Source organism: Psammomys obesus, unplaced genomic scaffold (assembly GCF_907164565.1).
Source record: "Psammomys obesus unplaced genomic scaffold, mPsaObe1.curated_primary_1811, whole genome shotgun sequence".
Lineage (NCBI taxonomy): Eukaryota > Metazoa > Chordata > Mammalia > Rodentia > Muridae > Psammomys > Psammomys obesus.
Genome location: NW_026586589.1, coordinates 939152 through 964090, shown reverse-complemented (window position 1 = coordinate 964090; position 24939 = coordinate 939152). Strand labels below are relative to the sequence as shown.

Sequence of the window (24939 nt, the reverse complement as noted above, 5' to 3'; positions counted from 1 at the left end):
GACACAGAGACACACACAGAGAGGAGAGAGACCAACAAAGAGAGAGAAACAGAAACAGAGACTGGGCCTGGTACGGGCTTTTGAAACCTCAAAACCCACCTCCAGTGACACCCCTCCTCCAGCAAGGCACACCTCCTAATCCTTCTCAAACAGTTCCACTCCCCTGGAGAATAAGCATCCAACTATATAAGCCAATAGGGGTCATTCTCATTCAAGCCACCACAGTGCCCCCTTTTTAGTAGGATGCATAGCGTTCCATTGTTGGACATTCCCTTATGAACTTAAACAAATATTTATATGTAAATGGTGGGAGAGGCTGGTGTGTGTGTGCCACAGGCTGCATACAGAGATCAGAGAACAGTCACAGGTGTCCGTCCTTGCCCTCCACCTGTTGTTTGCCAGTGCAGACACCAGGCCAGCTGGCCCGCAAGCTTCTGAGGATAGTCCCTTCTCTGCCTCCTTTCTTGTCATAGCAGCACTGAGATTACAGACATGGACCATCACATCTGCTTTATATGGGTTCTGGGGATTCAAACTTGGGTCCTCACGCTTGCACAGCAGGCACTCTGCTCGCTGAGCTTCGTTCTCAGCCTGTGACTTTGACACTTTCATCATTTCCGACCTGTTTCTGCGTGAGCCCCAGGGGGGTGCCATAGAAGACATGAGATCAGCTTTAGAGACTGGAGTCCTGGGACGAGGGGGATAGGGTCAAGAGAAGAAGTCCTTTTCAGCTGCAGTCAAGCTGTACCTTGACCTACACACATGGAGGTCTGAAGCACAGTGACGCCATGGAGTCTATCCCATCTTAGGCAGAGGGTCATGTGTTCTTACTGAATGCCAGCATGGCTGAGTAATGCCAGCTGGGGGCCCAGTAACCTTGAAGTCAGCAACACGTGTTGGCTGAGAGGTATTCTCTAGAGAAGAGGTAGCTTGAGCCCAACTAGCCAGCAGCACGCCTAGCAGCTGGAGGTGAGATGCTGGCCTCATCTGGAAAGGGCTGTGAGAGTTTCTGCTGCCTCCGCAACTCCTCACTGGGGCAGTGTGTATCCCCATCTGGCAATGATTGCAGATTTTTTTTTTTACTTGGGGTATGTAGTGTGTGTGTGTGTGTGTGTGTGTGTGTACATTTCATAGCACATATGTGGAAATCAGAGAAGGGGACCTGGGACTTGAACTTAGACTGTCAGGCTTGGTGGCAAGTACCTTTACCCACTGAGCCATCTCACCAGCCCTGCAGACATTTTTAATCCTTACAGAGCTAGCTTGCAGTGTTCCACCACTGAGGTCTACTCTACTTTCTATTTCTAATTTGAGACAGAATCTGGCCAAGTTTCCCAGGCTGGTCTTAAACTTGCAAAACTCCTACCTCATCTTCCTTTCTGGGATTATAGGCTTATACCACCAGGTCTGACTTAGAGTTGTTTTTGTTGTTGTTTTGTTTGTTTAGTTGGTTGGTTGGTTGGTTGCCATAACTGGAGTTGATAGAGGCCATAGATGATGCTAACATCTTGCCCACACTAAAGAAATACTCTACCACTGGGCTCTATGGCCAGCCCAACTTACCATTTCAGGTCTGCACGTGTGGGAAGGGGTCAGGGGCTTTAGACTTCAAAACTCCTTGCAGTAGCTGTCTGGCTTTCCTCTTCTCAAATTCTGTGCCCCATCTTCCTTGACCTTCATTCAAGTCACCCCTGAAACCACCCTTGTCCTGGTTTTCGATGGTCCCCTGTTACTGAGCTCTGCAGCTGGTTCTTAGCCTTCATTCCACTTGTCCACTCACCAGCCTTTGACACAGTTAATTACTTCCTCCTCCCGGCTCAAACGCCTCATTAGCTTCCAGGCCGTGCATGCTCTCATGCTCTTCTGTTTGCCTCGGCTTCTCTTGTCACTGTCTGTGGGGTCCACTCCAAGTCCAGGAGGCCCCAGGCTCAGACCGTGGGCCCATCCTCCCTCTCCTGCACTTGGGCACATCGTGAGCTGTCCTCTGGGGTTCTGCCTTCGAATGTCCTACGTTTGCTGATAGCTGTATCGCTTGTTTTTAGACTACTTTATGTGGGATATTTAGGCCTCTACCTCCCTTCCAATCTCCCAGTCCCACATAGAGTAGAGAAGGTTAATGGGGAGAGGAGGCAGAGAGCCCTTTACATTGGCTGTTTAGGGCTGATGGGTCCTTAGGGGATATACCAGTCTCTGTCAACAGCAAACGCAGCCAGCAGTGTCCTCCAAACCATGCGTCCCAGTTCGTTTCTCTCCTTCTGTGTGCTACAGACTGACACAACCCACACCCATCCATCTCTGGTCCCTTTAAACTGCTACTTGTCACACGCCATTGCCACACACCACAACACACCTTTTCTTTCTGGGCTCCCAAATTTATATTCCCACAGAGTCCTAGACCACACCTCTGTCGATGCTGCACATACAAGGCACATGGATGGATGTTACCAGCTGGCAAAAACCATGCCCTGCACAAGACAATTAACAGCTATGACAAACTATAGCCCAACTAAAATCCCATTACTTATGATGAAAACAAAAACATATTTACATAGCATAACTGTGTTTACAAAGAAACTAAAATTTCCATTACAGATAACTTCCGTGTTTTTATCTCCGATCATCTCTCTTGAGTGTGTAAATCTCCATGGCTTGAGGCCTGGCAGTTCCCCTGCCCCTTCCACTTCCCCTGTGGGCCATCACCTGCCTCAAGGCTTCCTTCCTACGCCAGTGTGGACCTGACTGCAGGCTCTTTGCTTCTCTGTTCCTTTTGCTTGCAGCCTTCTTCCTCACTGTCTGCATGCCTGTCCCCACACCTCTCTCACATCTTAGAGGGAACCCAGATGTTCCTTTCTACACAAGGCCTTGTCTGGCCACCCTTTCCAAAATTGCATCCCACCCCTGCCTGATTCTTCTTACTCATCTTCCCTCCTTATTTTCTTCCATGGCACTTAGCACTATCTAAAGGACAATGTACTTACAAATGGGTCTTGTGTGGCTTTGGTCTTCCTTATGGAATTGTGGGTACCCTGAGATCAGGAAGCAAGTATCTCTTGTTTGTTGCCACAGTGCCCAGTACAGGGGCATGCGTCATAGCAGTTTCTAACAAATCTGAATGGGTAGCAAGCTAGAAGGCAGGCACCTTTCATAGTCCTTGCCAGGTAACTAGTTAGTAAGGTTGGTGGAGTTGACCAAGAAAGCCAAAGGGTCTAGGGATTTCTTCCTGTTCACCACACCATGTCATCTGTACTGTTTTAAATTCTTACCCAACCATCTAGATAATCCCACTTTACAGGGAAGGCAGCCGAGCACTTGGGAAGCCTTGAAGAAGACATGAGGATAAACGAGGAGAGGAGCCACCTGGGGAGGCATGCAAGGTGTTCCTGGCTTGGGAGGCCCGAAAGCATGTGATGGGAGAAGACACATGGCAATGGAGGCGTGGGGACTCAGGTTTTGAAGGACTGCAGATAGCCTGTTGCCTTGAGTGGCAGCACAAGACCTGGCAACATCTGGTCACTGACCATGGAGGCTGGAAACAAGTAATACCCTTCACCTGTCTTCCGGGCATTGTCCCACAGGCCAGCTCTCCCCAGATATTCTTTGCTAATTAATTTATGGCCAATTAGGCAGCAGGAATCACCCCAGGATATCGAGTCCTATCTGTGCCACTATGTGTCTCAGGACAGTCTTTACCCTCTGTCAGCCTGGGCCTCCTTCTACCCTCTTTGGAAGCCACTTAAGCTACATCCCTGGACCTCTTTTCTGAGAGAGGCATTCAGAACTGCCCTCCCTTCTGCCTTCCCCACTCCCAGCACTTCAGACGCAGCTTAACCAGGCAGAGCACTCCTCCTTCCTCGAGAGTTCATAAAAACACGTAAACACAGGCGAGGATACAAAATATTGAGCGGCAAGGCAGTAAAACATGGCACTGTTTGTTGTGTTGATTGAATATTCATGAGCTGACTGTTTAAATTACAGTTCACAACTGTTGCCGGGGCCTGATGAATAATTTAAACAAGGGTGGCCAAAGAGATTTCAACACTGCATTAGCAGACTGCTTGGGATCAGCCACAGAGAATTTATAATTAGCTCAGAATACCCGGTAATAAATTCTCTGGAAAGATGGTTTTAATTAGCGCACATGCTAATTTAGAATGTAGACTGTTCAGCGTGGAGCGTGGAGGTGGAGGGGATGGATAACTCTGGCCTTCCCCTCAGCTCCCTTCTCGTGTTAGGGTCTCGCCTCTGCCAGGGAGCACTGAGTAGGGCAGGGCCTACCCTGAGCGCACCACCAAGCTCTGAAGACCCGCTCCTTGGTTCCCTCCCTGCTTTGGTATCCTGCACCCTAGCTCAGACATCTCTTACAGGGACCAGCAGGTACAGCTGCCTTTAAACTGGCCTTCTGCCTCAGTGTTTCCTGCTCCCATTCATGCCCGTGGGGTAGCCAGCAGAACCTTCCTAACTACAGATCTGGTCCCATCTCTACCCCTAATTGAGGGAGCCCAGACACATGAAGTCAGAGGACACTGCTGGCTGATGTGGGTCAATGGCTAGGTACGTGGAATGAGCAAGGCATCGCTGCCAGAGGAACCAATGGTGAGGAGGCACACGTTCACTGAGGAACTACCAGGGAGAGGCAAGTCAAGGGCACAGTCCAGCTTGATGTCCCCATTCATATCTGAGCATGCATGCAAACACTCAAGTGAAGGTGTGATGACAAATGTGACAAGTGCAGTTCCTGCCAGGCATGACAGTGTACATGAGAGGGACCATGAAGACCAAGTTTAGGTGGTAGAGTCAGGGCTTCCTAGAGGCAAGAGTATTTGAGCAGAGCCTTAAAATCTAAGGAGGACGCTGGAGCAATGGCTCTGCAGTTAAGAGCACTGGCTGCTCTTCCAGAGGACTCGAGTTCAATCCCCAGCACCCACATGGTAGCTCACAGTCTCTGGAGAGCCAGTATCCTATTCTGCACCCTCTTCTGGCCTCTGTGGGTTTTCCATGCACAGGGTGCACAGACATATATGCAGACAAAACACCCATATGTGCAAAATAATAAAGTAATTAAAATTTTTTCATTCTTTTGAAACAGGGTTTTTCTGTGTACCTTTGGCTGTCCTGTAACTCACTCTGTAGACCAGGCTAGCCTTGTACCCAGAGATCTGCCTGACTCTGCCTCCTGAGTCCTGGGATTAAACATGTGCAAGCTCTCAAGATTAGGAACATCTAAGGGTCTAGCGTAGACAGGTCGTTTTTTATTATCGGTCCCCACCACCACCACCCATGGCCAAGAGCAGCTGATTCCACCTCCTTGGCTCGTCCCTGTCCATCGAGTCTGCCCTGAGAGCCCCCTGACCCTCCCTTTCATTTACTAAGCTGAGCACACATCCTTGGCTCACACACCTCCCAGGATTCCCTGTGCCCATAGGATGAAGTTCTATTCCTTGGTGATCTGTTTGTTTGAGTCCTCCAGCTTTATTCTTGCTGTGACCTCCAGAGAACAAGAGAGTCCTCACAGATCCTGAGCCTCTTGAAATGTCTCTCTCCTTCTCTCTTTCTCTCACACACACATACTCACATGCTCACACACACACTCATACATCTTCTGTGATCACAGAAGTTCTGAGGTGGATAGTCACTGACTGTTCCCTCCCATTTCTTCGAAGACACAGAAAGATAAGTCACACCGATTAATCAAAGCAAGACAGGTAACTATGCCGGCTTCCTGGAGTGTAAAGAGAAGACACATGCCTTGGGGACAGCACTGTAATCACGGGCAAGGAGACATGGTCAGGCCAGTTAGCCCACGCCAGCCCCGCTGCTCTCAGTACTGAGAAGAGCTGACGTAAGTCCCAGGTTCAGAGCCTCGTTCTGCCTCATACAGGCCACATACAGGGAACAGCGGACCTCATATGCCTGAGTGAGGTGCCTTTGCTCATCTGCCATGCTTAAGCCACAGCAGCGTTGGGTCTGGGGTCATTAAAAGGACTGCCTGAGAATGCGCATGAAAACACAGCTGGGAGGGTCAAGGTCACAGTGCCCCCTCCCCACTCCCCTTTAGTACCTTAATGGAAAGTCAGTCAACCTTTGACAACTTCCAGAAGCCCCCCCCCACACACACACACACAATGGACCATGCTGGCTGTGGTGACATCTTTCCTCCCATTCACTTGGCCTCTGCCTCCCCATGGCTATAAAGCTGCCCTGGTTAGGGGCCCTGGTAGTCTCTGCTTTCTCAAACCCATTGGTACGTGCCATCTTTCTCAGGCCTGACAGGCTAGCCTCTCCCTCCTTCCAGAAACTCCCTTTTCTGCTCTTCTGTGACACACTTCCATTGTCCTTTGTGCCACCCCCTCGTGCCCTTTTTTTTTTTGCCCTCTCTGCTTCTCTCCCTGCTGGCTCTCAGACCCACCCCCATCTGGCTGAGTCTCGGAAGGTCAGCTCACCTCACCATTGCCACTTGCTCTTAGCAGCCAGTCTACAGGACACTTGCAGTTCCTCAGACTCAGGTATGACATTTGGAGCCCACCCGTCCTGTCCTGCCTGACCCTCTGGCTCTCCCTTACCCCACCCCTGCTCCTCACTCTCACCGTCCACCACTCAGTGCAGGCCCCTGCTGACCCCATAGTCTGGCTTTGACACCCCACCTTACAACCTCCCAGGGTGTACGGAGCAGGGTGTGGGGTTAGGATCATGAGGCAGGTGTCACCGGCGCTCGTCACCGTAACTCCCTGATGGTCCCACGAAGTGCCTGATGCAGCTGGAATGATACACATAGACGTGATGACTGTCATACATGCAACAGCTCATTGCCAAAGAGCTGCCAGATCCTAAAAATAGCAGTTGATGGTAACAACAGGGTTGGGACAAGCACTCTGGGTGTGACAAATGTGAACAGACAGAAAAAACCAGGACCGTCGTCAGGCATGTACCTCTAGAGAACATTCTGGGTCCTCACTGACCTTCACACGCTGCTAGGTGCTGGCTGGTAGTCGGGGAAGAAAGCAAAGGTCTTTCCCTAGTGCAGTTTACACGGGGGCAACAACAACACTAAAAAGTAAGCCACGCGCTCTTAGCAGGCCCAAGGGGCTGGGACTTTCTGTCCACTCTCCAGTGTGCGTCGGGGCCAGAGGTTGCAGCACTATGTTGCTTCCTGGGGAAGCCTCCTAGGGAAGTTGAGGCTTGGACCAAGTCTTGGGAGTGAGGGCGTATGCAGGCAGAGCACTCCTCCCCACCGGGAAGAACATTGCATACAGAGGCTCAGGAACGGAGCTGCCCACACCCAGCGAATGACTTTGGAGGTGGCCGTTCTCTATTCTAAGCTTCTGCTGTCCAGTTACAACAACCAAAAATGTCAATGAATGCTCCCCCTCCCCCCACAGAGAGGGGCAGAAATGCACTCAGTTCTACACAGGTCCTGAAGCAAGAGTCCACTTGAATATCTGAGGAGCAGTAATGGGGGGCGGGGAGTGAGAGGGAGGAGAGCAGTAAGGAAGGAGACCAGGGAGGTACCAGGCATTGGGATTTAAAGCTATGGTGGAAACCGTAGCTTAAAAATGTTGGCTCTTGGTTCCTTACAGAGCTGGCACGGCACTAGCTCTGTAGGGAGGCCTGCATCCCAAAGGAAGGACCTCGAGGACCAGGTCCTCATTCCAACCTCAACAGGAACCTCCTATCCCCAGCGAAGCCTGCCAAGAGGCTCAGCTGCCTGTTTGCAAACCTTTCTTCAAAGACAAAAACAGCCCTGAAGGGGACAAATGGCTTTCGATTCACATCCTCCCTGCTGGGCCTTCATATTCATAACAAGATGATCAGTCTAACTGGGAATGGGCTGTTGCTTTAAAGGATAAATTAGTGAGACTCTTAACTCAATAATTAAAACTACGATGGTGCTTGGCCTGCAGGGATAATGTACTATTATTATAGTCGTTTGTTTCAATTAAATGCTTGCTGGTTTTACAATAGCAGCTGGGCACCTGTGCACTGAAGTAATAACTCTGAACAAGACATCTACATTTCAGGACGAATTTGTCAGCCTGCAAAGGATCTCCCGCCAAGCATGAAAGTTTATTAGAAATCTTGCCAACGACGCTTGCCGGCAAGGGGCAGGCACTGGGGAAGGCTTGCTATTGGGTCTTTTATTCTGGTGCTAGGTGTGTGTGTGTGTGTGTGTGTGTGTGTGTGTGTGTGTGTGTGTGTGTGTGTGTGTGTGCGCACGAATTTTAAAAGGGGATGATTTTCAAACACCTGGGAAAGGTAATATGGGTGACTTGTGACTTTAATCGTGACATTTTGTGGCACTGACTCCACGGGATGGTAGGCCAAAAGATGGCCCCACCCCAATATATCAACATCTAAAAATGCTGGGTACCGGTGAGTATGTCACTCCACACAGCACTCGTGTCCTGGTAGATGGGGTTAAGCCGAGGAGACCTTGACTGGCAGGGGACTGTGGGCAGTCAGGCCCTCCTGGAAGCGGACTAATCCAGGAGACAGGAGCACTGAACCCCGCTTGGCTTTATACAAGCACCCGTGGGGAGGGATGCAGTCAGGCCATGTAGCAGCCATCGGCAGAGACGATTCCTAGAGAAAAGTAGGTGTGAGCTTCTAGAAGCCAGCTTGCCCCGCAACAGGGGAACAGAGTTTCAAGGTCTCAGAGTAGCCTTGACCACATGCCAAAGCCTTCCCTACAAGGGCCAGCCTGGTTCTGTTTCCAAGAGAGGCTGTAGCCTGAGTTCAGAACTAGACCCCAGCGGCGGCCAGGGCAAGGCTCAGCCCAGAGAGAGTTCCTAGTAGGTGTTTGCTCTGACGTGAGGTGGAGCAGGAGGATGGACGGAAGGTTACAGCTAAAAGCACAGGCCTGGGAGCCACCCAGACACTGATGTGAATCTCAGCACCCTGAACAGTGACCTTGAACAACGACAATCCATTCTGTGCTGCACTGCCACATCTGTAAAATATAGGGTAAAACAAACTCCCCTTCCAGGACTAGTGAGAATTCAGTGATGAGCAGGCTGCTGCCAGGCAAGTGGGGACTGCTAAGTGAAGGGTGGACAGAGACACCGCTGTTATTTTCATCAGTGGCGTCCAGTTAATAAGGAGGCTAACAGCATATAGCCATGGGCCAAAGGCCCTTAAGTCTTTCTTGTGAATAAACCTTTACTGGCACACAGCCCCAGCCATTCATTTGCCTGTTGCCTGTAGCTGCCTTTCTGCTACAGCAGCTCAGTTAGGCAGTTAGAACAGACCCCATCTGGCCCTTGAAGCCTAAAATATTTACTATGTGACCATTCACAGGACCTTGCCATCTCCTGGCTAAAAAAGAAAGAAAAAGATGGCTATTTGTGGCATTCCAGGCCTGGGGCCGAGCTTCATACTGCTATGTATATCATGAGGGAAGACTCCCTTTTGGCTACGCTCCCCTACTCCCAGAGCCTCATCTTAGAGGGAAATGTCTGGGTCACATATTCTACAATTTGCTACGTAGAACCTCGTTTGGATCCACGAAGCTCCCTACCCGGAAGGGCAGGCTCACGGTCCCTCTGTCCCCCCGTCATAGTTGCTGGGGTTTCCATGCACACAGACAGAGGATCCCGGGCAGCAGGCAGGTGGAGTTCTGATGTGCCCTATTTCCTAGTGGTGGGATTCTGAGACGGTCACCTGAGCACAGTGCTCCACCACCCCAGGTTTCATAGACATCGAGAGGAGAACGTGTGTGCACCGAAGAGTTAGTCACAGGCCTCCGGCACCGCTCTCTGTATATAGTTCCTGCACATAGATGCTGCATACATGCCTGTGGGGGCCACACACACAGTGAGTGCTCACTGATGGAATAGTAGACACAGCACAGTACTGATGGTTAACCCCACTCCGTAGACAAAGGTGCCAATGTCTGTTGATACTTGACACTGTCAAAGGATCATGAATAAAATGCTGGCCAGTGGCTTCTAGCCCTGCTTTGGTTTCTGAAGAGGCTCAGAACTTAAGGAACTTTAGGGCTCACTTGCACCCAGGAAGGGCTTACATGATAGAACATAACAGGAAGGAATGTCTGTAGCTTACGTGAAAAAAAAAAAAAGGACGGCTCAGTCCTTTGGTTTACCTCTGAGGAGGCAGGACTGGGATTCAGTTCTGTGATTTGGCAGAAGCTGAGAAGAGGTGTGATTTCTCATTGTCCCCCATGGGGTTGCTCTCAGTGCCTAACGCCCTCCATGAAGGCAGCAGCTGGGCATGTGTGAAAAGCTCCCAGCATTCGGCAACCCTGGGAATCTATTAAGTTAATTATGTTTGTGAAGCTGCCACCTCCCTCCTGCCCGTCTGCCTGGGCTTGTGGCTCCCGGCTGGCTGTGTGTTGGCTTGTGCGAGCAGAAGGGCAGTTTGTGCTGTGTCTGTGCATCCCTCAGCAAGGTTGTGCCCACTGAGCCCTCCCCTTGGTAAAGGTCTGCACACAGCCACCAAGAGAAGGATCTGGGAGAGGGGAAGCAGAGGAGGGGTAGGGACTGCTTTGGGTGAGGAGTGGCGTTCAGGAAGGTCTATGACAGAGGAAAGCTTCTAGCTAGAGAGAAGCCTTCATGACCCCAGGGAGTTCTGCATCAGTCAAGCCACGGTGAGGTTTGCTGGGTAGTTCCCTTTGGCCAGCAACACTTCTCTAACTAATGAGACGGGTGCCAGTGTCCTCAAGCACAGGAGGACATTAGCGTGAGACAAGGGCTCACTTCTGACCACTGCAGAGACCCTGACCTAGACAGCCTCAAGTGACAGACTTCTAATCGGGCATATCTTTTTCATTTGGGGGAGGAGCTGGGATAGAGTTCAGAAAGTGACCTGGAAAGCCCGGGATGTAGGTTTGTATCTACATACTGTCCCCATGGAAAGACCTGTGCCCCTGCCTGACTGTGAGACCTTCAGGGCTCTCATCTCTAGTGCTTAGCACTGGATCCATGCCCACACAGAAGCCCTGCCAGCCCTGCCAGTGTTTGTGGACAAAGCTGTGGGCACAACAGGCACCAGCTCCACAGTGAGCTCCACACCCTCCCAGAAGGCATCCAGATGTGCCGTTTGCTTTCGTGTGTGTGTGTGTGTGTGTGTGTGTGTGTGTGTGTGTGTTTCCAAGTGCACCACAAAGTCTTTTTAAGAATGTGAGGGAAACCCTTGAATGATTGTGGAAATCTCTAGGACGACTTCTGAGGACGGGAAGATGGGAGTCAGTGGGATTCTTCCTTGCAAAGTGTCCACATGACAGAAAATTCAGAAGCAGGAGAGAGTGTGTTCAGATAAACCAAGCCACTCTTGGATTTTGAAACGTAGTGAAACCACTGAACAACACAGCAGTGACCAATAAGCAAAGGCCAACAGCTCAGGGGCTTCTTCTGAACTTTAAACTCAACACACAGGCGAGGATGAAAGGAGCCTAAGGATTCAGCATGTGCTTAACGGGAGGCTCAGAGAAGACTAAAATCGACAGTCAAATAAGTGGTGGTAGAAAATGTCACTCATTTGAAGAAATAGAAAACGCTCCACTCAAAGGAATCTATGAAGTATCAGTAACGTTAAGAATATTGCCTTCATGGACGTAGATCACAGGACTTTTTTTTTTTTTATCTCAAAAAAAAAAAAAAAAACTTTTAAAGTTTAAAAAGTCATTGTGGAGGCTGGATGATGGCTCAGTTGCTGCAGTGCTTGCCTTGCTAGCGTGAGGACCAAATTTCTATTCCCAGAACACGTACTAAAAGAGAGAAAAAAAAAGCTGGAGCTGGGGTATAGTAGTGATGTGTGCTTGTAGTCTTAGTGCTGGGGACAGGTGGATCCTGGCCAGCCGAGCCTCGTTAGCCACTGAGAAAGCCTGTCTCTGTATACAAGAGGGACAGCATCTGAGATGTGACCCCTGAAGTTGTCCTCTAGTCTCTCTGTCCGTACCCTGACATGTACACCACGACATTATCACTATCGGATCATTCGACGATTTAGGTCGACCTAAGGAGAACACAAGGCAAATGAAAACTTGTTTGCTTCTTTGTTTTGAGGCAGGGTCTCCCTGGGTAGCCCTGGCTGGCCTGGAACTCATTAGACCACCAGACTGACTTCCGACTCCGAAATCAGCCTGCTTCTGCTTCCCAAGTGCCAAGGTTAAGGGCGCCACCGTGCCCAGTGAGATGAGCAGTTTTAAAGTGAGAGTAAAGGGCAGAAGGTCCTGGCATATGCATCTTAGAAGGGTGACTGGGAAGGAGAAGCCCATGAGAGATTTCGAACTCACCGTGGAAGAAGGGTCAACAGTGCTTGGTGTAGCCAGGGCCAGGCAAGGGGGAGATGGAGGCCAGAGCTCATGTCTGTGGCTTGAGTAACTGCAGAAATGCCATGTGCTGTTTTTGGTTAAACTAGGGCAAGACTTAGGGAGACATAAGGTTTCCCTTCCTACACACTCAGTCTTATGTGTTTCTGGGAAGGGGCATGCCAGTCGGGTGGCTGAACGCAGAGTCAGGAGCTAGCCTGGAAATAAAGGGCCCAGTCTCTGATGTCACCTTGTGTGAAATCTTTTATGATATGGAACATGGCCGATTAAGCCATGGAGATGCCAGCCACTTCTGCAACCCAGGCTCCCAGAACCCATCCGCCTTGAGTTCTGCTTTGACAAGCCGCTCTGGCCAGCCTCCTGCCTCAGCCCTGCCTTTGAGAGAATAAATGCTTCGGGAGCCAGTTCAGCTCCTCCTCGTCTCTCTTCCTCAGAAGTCACCTCCACTCCGCTGTCTCTGTTCCCCCACTGTAAGCACATCAGAGCAATGGTGCACATGCTACCTGTGGATTTCAAGGGACGGGCCTGTCCTCCCAAGCCCTACCCGCTCCTGGCTTACTCTTCTTCATTCGCCCACACCGGAGGGTGTGGCAGAGTTTCATTAGGTGAATAGGCTGTTTTCACTTTCCTCGGCTCTTAAGCCTTTAAAACGGACCCAGTCTTTCTGGAACTTAAAATTCTGCATCATCTTTATTGTATAATGTTCTAAAGGCAACACAAAGACTCTCACACAAGTATAACATGCAAACTTATTAAAATTGTGTTTAACCGATTATTAATGAGGAAGCTGGTAAGGTATTACGCTTAGTTCAGAGGAGAATCTGAAAAAAAATAGACACACACTTAAGCAATCAGGGATGTTGAAATAAATTTACTAAGAACAAGAAAACTGGTTGATATCATAGAGCAATTGAATATGATGATTGGAATTATCTTTTCTATAGTGTGGGGTCAATTATATCCCTACCAGAAATTTTTATTTGTGTTTTTATGGTCAAGAGTCAGGTGTCTTCCACCTGACTCTCATCCATTGTTGGTATTGCAATTTGGATCTTTAAAAAAAAAAAAAAATCTTTCAAACACCCATTAACAAAAATAAATAGCAAAATGTGGTATTTTTATATTCAGCCTTAAAAAAAGAAAAAAAAATCCTGACTCATGCTACAATGTGTATAAATCTTGAGGCCATTATGGTAAGTGAAATAAGACAGTCATTTCACTGATGGGCGGTACCTAACTATAGAAAGTATAATCAAAGGGGCTGGGGGAATGGTTCCATAATGCACAAGCTTGAGGACCTGAGTTCAAATCCCCAGCCATGCGCAGGGTGTGTCTGCGTGCTGTGAGTTGCAGAGATAGGCCAGTCAGTAGCAGAGACAGGCTAGTCACTGAGGCTTGCTGCCAGTCGGCCTAGCTCCAGGCTCAGTGAGAAGCACCATCTCAAGGAAATGGGTGTCGAGCAACAGAGCAGGATGTCCGAGGCCCTCCTCTGGCCTTGAGGCACCAGCGTCCTCGTTTCCATGTGTACATACATCCCGCACACACATGCACCACATACAAAGAAAGCAGAATTGTGGTTTCCAGGGACTGTGCGAGACAGACGTTGCGATTTAATAGGTGCGGCGGTGAAGATAATTCTGTTGATGGGTGTAGTGAGGGGGGCATTATGACCTAAAAACACCGATCTGTATGCCTACAAGTGGTTGTGTAGGTGCAGGTGAGATGACTCAGATGGTAAAGGTGCCTGTAGAGAAAGCCTGGCAACCTGGGTGTGGCCCCCAGGACCTGACTTCACAGAGCTGTCCTTTGATCTCCTCATGCACACGATGGTGTATGCATCCACATGTAGCCCACACAAGCACAACAACAATAAAATTGTTACCAAAAAAATTACTTATTTTACCATAATACAATCTTTAATGATTTGAAAAAAAAAATCAGTTGCAATAATGTTACACACACACACACACACACACACACACACTTTACAAATTGTAGAATTGATAGTCTAGTCAAATTCAGAGGTGACATTCAGATTGAGTCAGATAACCTAAGAGGTCCAGGGGACAAGGCCCAGCAGAAAGGCAATAGAACATTCATTTGTCTGTGTCAGATTCTTTCACAATTTTTCCTGCAGTGCACATGTCCTCGTGTGTGAAAGGGTCAGAATTGCTAGGTTACAGGAGGTGCGCAACTGTGATATGCTGGGAATTGGGAACTTGTTTGCTACAACTGAGTTGTGTTGGTTTTTTTTTTTTTTTTTTTAGGTTTGGGTTTGTTTGTGAGTTTCTAACCCAGGCTGCCTTTGAACTCCACACATAGCTAAGGGTGCCCTCGAACTTCTGATCCTCCTGCCACCACCTCCCAAATGCTGAGCTTACAGACAAGCACCATTAATCCCAGTTTATGAGGTGCTGGGGATCGAACCCATGACTTTGTGCCACATCCCATCCTTCTTAAGAGCTGAACTCCGTGACTGTCCACGCCCACTATTCCCTACCCAGCTGGCCTAGCTGACTTACAAACGATGTTCTGCCTCACTAGTGATCAGACTTTGAATGTTTCCCATTGGGGCATTTGCAAAACATAAAAATAATAGTAATAAACTTAAATGCCTTCCAGTTTGTCAAATATCAGCAAGATAATAAATCAGAAAGTCAGGAATGCGGGGTTGAAGAATTCTGCCACAGGTAGGTGGGAAGCTAGCGTGCCTTAACAAGCTCCATCCAGTTTGCCCTGGAGAAAACCATGTCGATTTCTTGTTTAAAACTTACAAGCTGGGCATTGTGCTGCTGCATGCCTATAATCCCAGCAGAGGCAGAGGAGGGAGGACAGAGAGTTTGAAGTCACCTGTGCTGTACAGTAAGACCCTGCCTAAAAGAAAAACAAACAAAACCACAGGAAGAAATGGCATGTACACTTTGGTGGTAAAAGGGGGGGAGAAGTTCAGAGACTTGAACATAAAACTTTTCCGCACTCTAAAAGAGTTCGCTTGTTAAGCCGATTCTTCAGGTTTCTGATTTAACGTTCTGATATGGATCACACACTCTATTGAGAACGGGGTCGCAGAACAGCATTCTCCCACATGCTGTTTGCATGGCGTCCATCTGAACTGATGCAGGATGAGAAGAGAACAGTCAGGACACCATGACTGCAGCCGACAGAGTAGGGTGGAAGACAGAAACTTTCATTGGAGCAAAAATGCTTTTGTGAATAAGGAGCAGCCCTCATGAAGATAAGAGTATCCCGGGACATCTCCGTGCTGAATGACGTCACATCTGCATACCTGAAGAAAACCAGATCACACCAGCTGTTCTGGAGAACTGACGGGAACACAGGAGGGATGGTGGCTTTAGTTCAGTTTTCTCCGTTTCACAGCTGAGGTCAAGACAGCACATTCAACAGCCACTGAGATTTGTTTTGTATGACAGATTGAACATTCATTGTCGAAATTACTTTTTCTCCCAGTTCTAGGAATCGAACCCAGGACCTCACACATGCAGGGCAGGCACTCTACCCCTGAGCTACACTCTCAACCCCAAGCCCACATTATTTTAGTTTGACATGCAAAAGTTTGCAAGACATGGCTCTGTCCTAAGGGAAGCATCAGCATACTCCAAAAATACAATTCTAGGACTCATGTGGCCTGACCATAAGAATAGCAAAAAGATGTTCCGTTAAAACACTCTTCCAAACAACCTGAGAGTAAAGAGCACAGCTGAGATTTTCCTCAGAGAAAGCATCCTCCCCCACCCCACCCCTCACCCCCACCCCCCACTCCCCACCCCTTGGTGGAGAGCAGAGCAGCTCGCCTCAACCCACACAAGTCTTCGGGGGTCAAGGGTGGAGGGCAGCCATCCTCCTTACTGTAGAGACTTTAACATCGTGGGTTGCTACAGCTCCCTGGGGAACAGGAGCATGCCCCAGTGGTGAGAATGGAGGATGTCTCTGTAGATATTTTCAGATGTTCCTTCCAGGTGAAGTTGCTCCTGCCTGAACCCTTGACCCAGATCTAGATGGTTCTATACCAGACAGAGCAAGCATGTGGTAAGTTGCTTAATGTGAAAAAAGCTGTAACAAAAATAACTACGACGCACGGCATGAACGATAGTGGACAGGAGGTCACAGTTCAGGAAGGATTCGGGAAGTTGCTGAGTTGAACTTTTAACAGGAGAATTGCTTTATCTGATGCCCTTCTGGGTCTCCAGGGGCACTGAACACGAGTGGCGCACAGGCGTACGTGAAAGCAGTACAGCCACATACGTAAAAGTTTCGAAAATCTCAGAAACAATAAGCACAGTGGGCTGGAGAGATGGCTCAGCAGATAAAAGTCCCCTTCCTTCAAGGGTAGTCCTCCAATCTCCATAGGCGCGTGCACACAGACACACACACACACACACACACACACACACACCCTGACACACACTCACACATATATATACCCACGCATATATACATACATACAAAAATGTTTTTAACATCATGGTTTCATTGTGGAAAACTAAGACTTAATATTTTCCCACCGTCTTTGTCAGCATTTAGGTATTAAATTAATACATCTTTCTTTGGATTCTATTTTTTTAAGAATGTTTGATTTTTTTTTTTTAATTGCTATTTGAGTTGCTGGCGTGTTTCATGAGAACTTGTTCAGTGAATTTTGGCTTAGGGTTAGGACAGGATTTCCAACCGTGTCTGAAATAGTGCTAAATGTACTTCTGGCATTCTGTGCTATGCATTTATGCAAGGCAGTGTTTCAGCATCCATGATTATAAAACTCGAAATGTCGATCAGCTCTGGAAAATGTTAAAGATGTTCTTCGTCCTGCATACCAGAGTTCAGCCAAGATTTAATTCTTTGTGTAAACATAAACAAGCAATCCGATCCGCTTCATCAGTAGGCACATTTGCCTTCCTCTTAACGTGTAACAAAAACTTGTCTTCAGATAACTTCCTCCACAGTTTCTCCAGCAGTAAGTGTCTGATTTGCCTGTTTTATTCTGCTGTATACCCAGGGCCATGTACAAGTTTCTTGGATGATAAAGGGGTCACAAGTAGGGGAAAAAAAAGTTTTAAAAGCCCTGGCCTAGACAAGCTCATGTGAGATTAGAGAACCAAATTTAAGAAGAGCATCTGAGGAGCTGGAGAGGTGGCTCAGAGGTTAAGAGCACTTGCTGCTCTTCCAGAGGTCCTGAGTTCAAGTCTCAGCAAGCCATCTATAATGAGATCTGGTATCCTCTTCTGGCATGCAGGCATACATGCAGGCAGAATACTGTATACATAATAAATAAATATATCTTTAAAAAAAAGAGCATCTGAGCAGTACAACCAATGCTAGGGGTAAACGGTACCTACTACATCATCACCACAACCCACCATTTACCTGGGAGTACATCGGATTTAATTATATTTTGGTTCCAAAAAAGACCTTCACAAATTCCCAGAAGTACAAAATGGCACACTGTGTGGACATTCACCACTGCTGTGGCAAGGAACTCAAGATAAAGCAAAAAAGAAGCAAAATCAGCCACTTAGAAATTGCTGGCATCTTCTTTAAAACTCTTTTGTCAAAGAAAAAATTAAAGAATGGAACACCTAAATATAAAAGGCCTTACACAGTATTGGAGGTGGGGGCTGGAGAGATGGCTCCACAGTTAAGAGCACTTACTGCTCTCCCAGAGGACTCGATTTCAGTTCCCAGCACTCACATGGTGACTCACAACCATCCATAACTCCAGTCCCAGGGGATCTGGTGCCCCCTTTTGACCTCTGAGGTCACCAGACACGAAAGTGCTGCGCAGACATGAATGCAGGCAAAACACCCATATGCACATGAAATAAATCAAAAATAAAAGTTCTTGCACAGAAAAATCTATAGGAAATACTCAGAGGAAATTTTTAGCATTAAATTGTTGTTGTTGTTTGGTTTTTAGAAATAAGGATTCTCTGTGTGTAGCTTCGGCTGTCCTGAAACTCATTCTGTAGACCAGGCTGGCCTCGATCTGCCTGCCTCTACTTCCTGAGTGTGGGATTGAAGGCCTGGGCTGCCACCGCTGCCACCTTCACCGCCACCACCACTGGGCTAAATTAGTGTTTTTAATTGCAGGATGTGTGTGTGTGTGTGTGTGTGTGTGTGTGTGTGTGTGTGTGTGAAGGCAGCCACACATAGTGAGTGTGTGGAGCCAGAGGCCAGCATCAGGACTCTCTACTACCACTTTCACTTTTTGTTCTTTTTCCATTTGTGCATGCGTGAGCGTGCACACACACACACACACAGAGGCGTGTTTACATGTATGTGGGCACTTGTGTGTGAGTGTGCATGTGCACATGTTCGTGTGAAGGTCTGAATTTTCTGGCAGGGATTATCCTCCACTGTTCTTCCATTCTATCCATTAGGGAAAGGTCTCAGTCAAACCCAGGACATGGCTAGTCTTGCTGCCCAGCAGATTCCGTCTCTGCCGGCAAGGCTGGAATTCCAGCGGGCCGCCACCCTCGCCTGGCGCGAGCTCTTCACCCTCAGGCTTAACCCCTGGGCCATCCCCCCATCCCTGCTCTCATTTTTAAGGTGAGGGTCTGTCACTGAATCTGGGTCTTGCAGTTCTAGCTGAGACCCCAGGATCCAACTGTCTCCACTTCCTCTTCCCTGCAAGCCTTCCCCCACCTCCAGCCTCCCAGCCCAGTGCTGGGTTTGTAGGTGAAGACGCCCCCTCCTTTTACATGCATGCTAGAGATCTGAACAGCATTCCCAGTGCTCACACAACATGCGCTTTACCCAACGAGCCACTGCCCCGGGCCCCTAAACGTTATCAACAATAAAACAAAGGGATTTTGAAATATAACTCGAATTTGAGGGTGAATCAACAATAATCTTTATATGCCAGAAGGAAGGGTTAACAAAAATGAAATTAGATATTAAATAGAGAACAGAGGAGAGGGGATCAACTTGAGATTTTGTTTGTTTATTTGTTTGTTTGTGACAGACTCTAACTATGTAGTTCATGTTATTCTGGGATTACAGGCATGTGCCATCATGCCTAGTGAGATCTGGGTCTTTCAAAGAGACGTTTTTAAACTCCACAAAATAAAGTCTACTCACTTGCTTATTGAAGAAGTTGAGGACATGCAGGCATTTAACATTAGAAATCAGACGGAATGAACAATAGATGCAGAGGAAATAAAAATAATTCGAAGAATGTTAACATAAGCCTGGATAAAATGTGTTTATACTGTGTTTGTTTGGGTCAAGGGTACACACTGTTCTAATTATGTGTTCAGTGTGAGAATGCTCATGTGCAATGATTAGTTACCTTGTATTTCAAAAATAACCACTAAGGAGAAAAAGAGAAACAAAGTTAGTAAGAAAATGACTGACCTATAGGGGGAAAATGCTAAAAACATCAAGAGATTTATTCATTTAATGTATTAAACAGACTTACATGATCTGGGGCTTACTTTACGCTAGGTACATTTGGTCCTAAATCCTGGAGGGTGGTTTGATTACACATTTTACAGATGGGGAAGCTGAGGCCCAGTGAGGTCAGCCACCTGGCAAGGGACTGAGCCAGGATTCAAAAGTGGGCCTCCAGCATCTGCACTCTTTGCTGTGCACAGCAAACAAGACAGAGCTGTGTTTGGCACGGAGCTTGCATCATGAGATGACCCATCACAGGTGGACCAAGCTCCTGTATGGGCAGCATGCTGACCATCTCGCCCACCCAGGGAGGATGCCAACAGAAAAGCAAACTTCAAAGGGCCTTAGGGGCTTTGCAGGTGCTCTGCATCATGCAGAGGTCAGGGGAGACTGGAGCACCACCTTGAAATTTTCCTATGGGGATCCTGGTGGAAAGCACATCCCGTTGTGGAAACGGCCACTTGCCACCTCTCACCCACATGACATGTCCCTCTCTGAGCCTGAGAGGCAAGTGTGGGCATTTGGCAAGGCCAAGCCTTCTAACACAATCACCCTGTCCTCCCTCAGATCCAAGAGATGGTCCACTCGGAGGTAGCTGCCTATGACTCAGGCCGGCCAGGGCCCCTGCTGGGCCGCCCGGCCATGCTGGCCAGCCACATGAGTGCCCTCAGCCAGTCCCAGCTCATCTCCCAGATGGGCATCAGGAGTGGCATCACCCACAGCTCCCCATCACCCCCGGGGAGCAAGTCGGCAACCCCTTCTCCATCAAGTTCCACACAGGAAGAGGAGTCAGACGCCCATTTCAAGGTACGTGAGATGGAAGGGTGTGGCATCGAGGGCCTCGGTGGAGAAGGGGCTCTGCCAGGTCATGGTCATCATATAGTCCTTTGCTGAAAAACATGTGGACCTCTGGTCAGAGGGATGGCACCTCGGCCCTTGGGACATCAGGCTGTGGCTGCTGAGTCTACTAGGCCCTCTCCCTCACCTCCTCCTTCTACCTTCCTCTTTTCCTCTCCCCTGTTTTGCCTTCCTTTGTTTCCACACATTGCTCAGGACTTAACCTAAATCCTTGCTCTTGCCAGGCAAGTGTTCTACTGCCAAGCCTCGCCTCCATCTCCAGGGATGGTCTCTGTTCTATTTTTTTAGTTAAGAAACACTTCATACAGCTGACTTGATAGTGTTTCCCTGACACACAGCAAAGCTCTGTGTTCAATCCCCACACCTCATAAACTAGATGTAGTGCTGCATGCCCGAAATCTCAGTACTCGGGAGGCAGAAGCAGGGGCATCTGGACTTCAAGGTCAGTTTTAAGTCCATAGAAAGGCTAGCCTGAGTCATGTAAGATCCTGTCTCACAAAACAAACAAACAAACAAACAAACAAACACCACTCCTCTAACTTCTGTATAACGCATAGACAACAGTCCAGCATGGCAGGCAATATTCGCTGTCTTCATTTGGCAGATGGGGAACCTGAGACATGGAGTACTTAATTAACATATCAGTGCTGCTCAGCCAGGATTTATACCCAGGTGGCTGCAATGCAGACTGGCATATGTCCCCTTAACCACTGCAGTGTCACATCCAACAGCCTCTACCAACTAAGCCACATGCCTTCGGGATGGAGGACGGTGAAGTATTTGCTATGCAGGCAGGAGGACCTGAGACCTAGCACTAGGGAGGCAGAGACAGCAGGATCCCTGGGGCTTGCTGGTCAGTCAGCCTAGCTGACCGGGACTCCAGGCCTATAGGAGACCTTGGCTCAAAAAACAAACAAACAAACAAAATAACGTAGACAATACCTTAGTACCATTCTTGAACTGAACTGCTTACTGTTTTCCATGCTCAAGTGTGCACACACACACATACACACAGAGGGGGTGGAGGGAGAGGGAGAGAGACCAATTTTCAGTCTTCACCTTGCCAAGGCCTCACCAAGGGTTGACGGGATGAAAGCCTGGAGAGTCAGCCCCCCCCCCCCCCAGGGACTCCTAGGTCAGAGCCAGTGCTGCCACAGGCCCTGCTAGATTCCCCGCCTCTCAGACATGAGGTCTGAGTCGCTTCACTGCCCCAGGACTAGCCATCAGTTGCTCATGCTGCCTCCATCTTGTCGGCACACAGAAGCACTGGCATCGCTATAAGATCCAGGCCGTAGTTTAAAGGTTAGCCTAAGAGTCCCCCATAAAGAACGACCGGGGTCTGCGAAAAGCATCCCAACCTCTCCCCATCCTGGAACTCCTAAGTCAAGTGTGTCTGGGACCAGGAATTCGGAGTGTGTTCAGGTGGGTCCTCTGACAGGATGGCAGCCATGTTACCATCCCCACTTCCCAGCATCAAAGGGTCCCAGGGGCAGAGTCATTGTCTAGAATCACAGCTAAAGTGCAGTGAAGGTGGCCTATCCTTTAAAATCAGAGGCATTAGTTGGATATTATTTATGACAGTGATGAGGAAGAGAAAAACATGGAGTTAGACCCTGGAAACAGGGCCCAGCAGCTGGGCCTTCCTATTCTTGCAGATGCAAAGGGTCTAACAGGTGCACATAAGGCTACTTCCTTGTCTAGGAGAGTGCACCCTTGGTTTCCCATTTTCTTTTTGGGAGTCAGGGTCTCTTTATGGTACCCACACTGGCCTTAATCCCTCAGTCCTCCTGCCTCAGCCTCCTAAGTACAATTACTGGCATGTACTGGATGTGCCTGGCTTTGGGCCTCTGTTGGCTTGATTATCCGTTGTTGACCAGGAGACTTGGAAAGTCTGTGAAGATAGAAAAGCAGAAAAAGGATTGTTTAAGTTTTGAAGTGATAGAAAGACAAACGGTTTCTGTCCATAGGGAAAGGTGGAAAGTCCCAGAGTACCGATTTTATTGCTGTCCCGGTCACTGACCGGCTTCAACAGCAAGTTCAAATTCTTAGATCAGCAGTCCTGGGAACTGTCAAGATTCTCTCAAAGGACGCACATGCTGGCTCTCCTTAAACAGTTAAACCTACCCCTCAGGCTGCCACCCAGTGTTGCATGAGTGTCTACGGTCTGTCTTTCTGTCCGTGTATGCCTCTGGATCCCCGTGACCCGGAGACCTGTGTCTCTGTGTGTAGCTGTGTGCTGTTATGCTTGTCTGTGCCTATCTAATTGTACCTCTACATCTGAATGCCTGTGCCTATTTCCATCTACATCTCTACATATGTATGCATCTGTCTGTTTGTTGTCTTTGTTCAAGTGTTCATGTATGTCTGTCTGTGTCTGTTGCTACCCTTTTCCAAGAGCATGACAATTTAGGCCAAGCTGCCTGGATCTGAACCCCTGATGGGCCAGGCCTGTCGCTGCCTGGGAGAGAACAGGACTGGTCTGAAGTAACCTGCTGAGAAAGCCTAGTTTGGCCCAAGGTTAGCTAGGGTCACTCTGTACGGGAGGCCCTTGACTTCTGTGGTTTACTGGCTCCTCTCACCTGGCAGGTCTCAGGAGAGAAGAGACCCTCAGCAGACCCAGGCAAAAAGGCCAAGAACCCAAAGAAGAAGAAGAAGAAGGACCCTAATGAGCCTCAGAAGCCCGTGTCAGCCTACGCTTTATTCTTCAGAGACACTCAGGCCGCCATCAAGGGGCAGAATCCCAGCGCCACCTTTGGGGATGTGTCTAAAATAGTGGCCTCCATGTGGGACAGCCTGGGAGAAGAACAGAAACAGGTGAGCCTTGGTCTTCTTCTGAATCGTCCCTGACTTTGGGCCCTGGAACCAGCGGTGTGATGTCAGGCTTATCCTTTGGGACTAGAGGCTTTCTGCTTTGTTTTCCTGCCTGTAAGCTGGGAGACAGGGTTCCTTCCATCCCTGGTGACCTCCAGTACTGTTCACCACTGCCTTCACTGAGCCCCTGCTTCCCCATCCACAAACGAGGGAGCATCTCCACCCATATCTAACGATCCCTTCAACTCTGGCCTTTCTGCGATGCCGGCCACATTGTCTCTCTGAGGGCCTCCAGGGGGAAGGGAGCAGAGGCGGCTCATCCGGCTGGAAATGTGTTACCAGCTGCTCACCTCAGACTGGACGACTACCTAGCCACTTGGAGTCCCTGCTTGCCCTATCTACATGCTTGGAGCATGCACAGGCTCGGCACCATGGAGACCCCTCCCTCTATCACCTCATTGCATCCTTACACCCCCCCCCCCCAGGAATCACCATCCCTTGCCTCATTTGGTAGGAAGAGAGGGAGGCAACAGGAGGCTGAGTGACTCACTAGGGTCCTCTTTGTAAGCCTGGCATCAGGATCCGTTCCGGGAAAGCCGACTGGGATGTTGGCATAAAAATAGGAACCCACTAAGCAGATGAGTAAGTGTAAAACTACAGTGGTTCCATGGGCCATGGGGCTGCATGGAGGGGCAAAGGAGAGGAAAGGATGCAGGCCTGGGATGGGCTCCTTTAGGTCTGCAAGGGGAGGCTCAAGGGTGAGCTCCACAGGAGGGGAGCCTTGGGCTGGGGCCATGTGCTGACAAAGGCCAGAAAGGGACTGGCAAGCACATCAAATGCTGATGGTGATGGCTTACATAGTGGGAGAGTTGGGCAGGGGCCACGCAGGCCTTCAGGGTCGGGACAGGAGTGAGCTCCTTGCCATGGAAATAGAGGGAACCACTGAAGCGTTTACACAGAGGGAATCAGTTCGGTTGCATGCAGGCAGGTAGACCAGGTCCTCGCCTGGCAGAAGAGATCAGAGGCTGGGAAGAGGCAGATCGGAAAGTGGAGGCTGTGGTCAGGGCTCCTTCTTGGGACTCTGACTTGTGCAATGGGGATTAGAGATGCTGCCCACAGGCTTGGGACGCAGAGAACAGTAGCAAGCTGGGGGCGAGACATGGGTCACAGATGTGAGTGAGTGCGTCCTTTTCCTATTCAGGAATGTAGAGGCTTTGTGAACTTGTCCAGGGCAGGTAGTCTAAGACCTGTGGTTAAGAAGTAGAGACATGAGACAGTGGAAGGCAGAAGACAGTGTCAGAGAATTCCCACTGTGGGTGACTGGAGCTCTGGAGCCAGCAAAGACCCCTTGTCTTTGATAACCCATCTGAGCTGGGGTGCTCAGTGAACCCCAGCCTTGTTAGCCCCCTGGGAGCTGCTCCAGGGGAGAGTAATCCTCCCGCATTGCTGGTCTCACTTGTCTGACAGGCCAGGGTCTTATCCCTAGGAAGAGCTCTCTGGTGGGGACTTTGCTGTTGGCCTTGAATGCTGTGTGCTGCTGCTGCTGCTGCTGCTGCTGCTGCTGCTGCTGCTGCTGCTGC

General features: G+C 49.1%; 1 protein-coding gene across 8 annotated transcripts in view; it reads left to right on the top strand.

Annotated features, from left to right (window-relative positions):
* Tox2 (TOX high mobility group box family member 2) overlaps positions 1-24939 on the top strand; it is a 116594-nt gene that overhangs the window by 86052 nt on the left and 5603 nt on the right. For all 8 annotated transcript variants that reach the window (XM_055602407.1, XM_055602412.1, XM_055602411.1 and 5 more), the window contains exons 4-5: positions 20258-20497; positions 23135-23362. In XM_055602407.1, coding sequence (XP_055458382.1) covers positions 20258-20497; positions 23135-23362 — 468 coding nt within the window. The remainder of the gene's footprint in view (positions 1-20257; positions 20498-23134; positions 23363-24939) is intronic.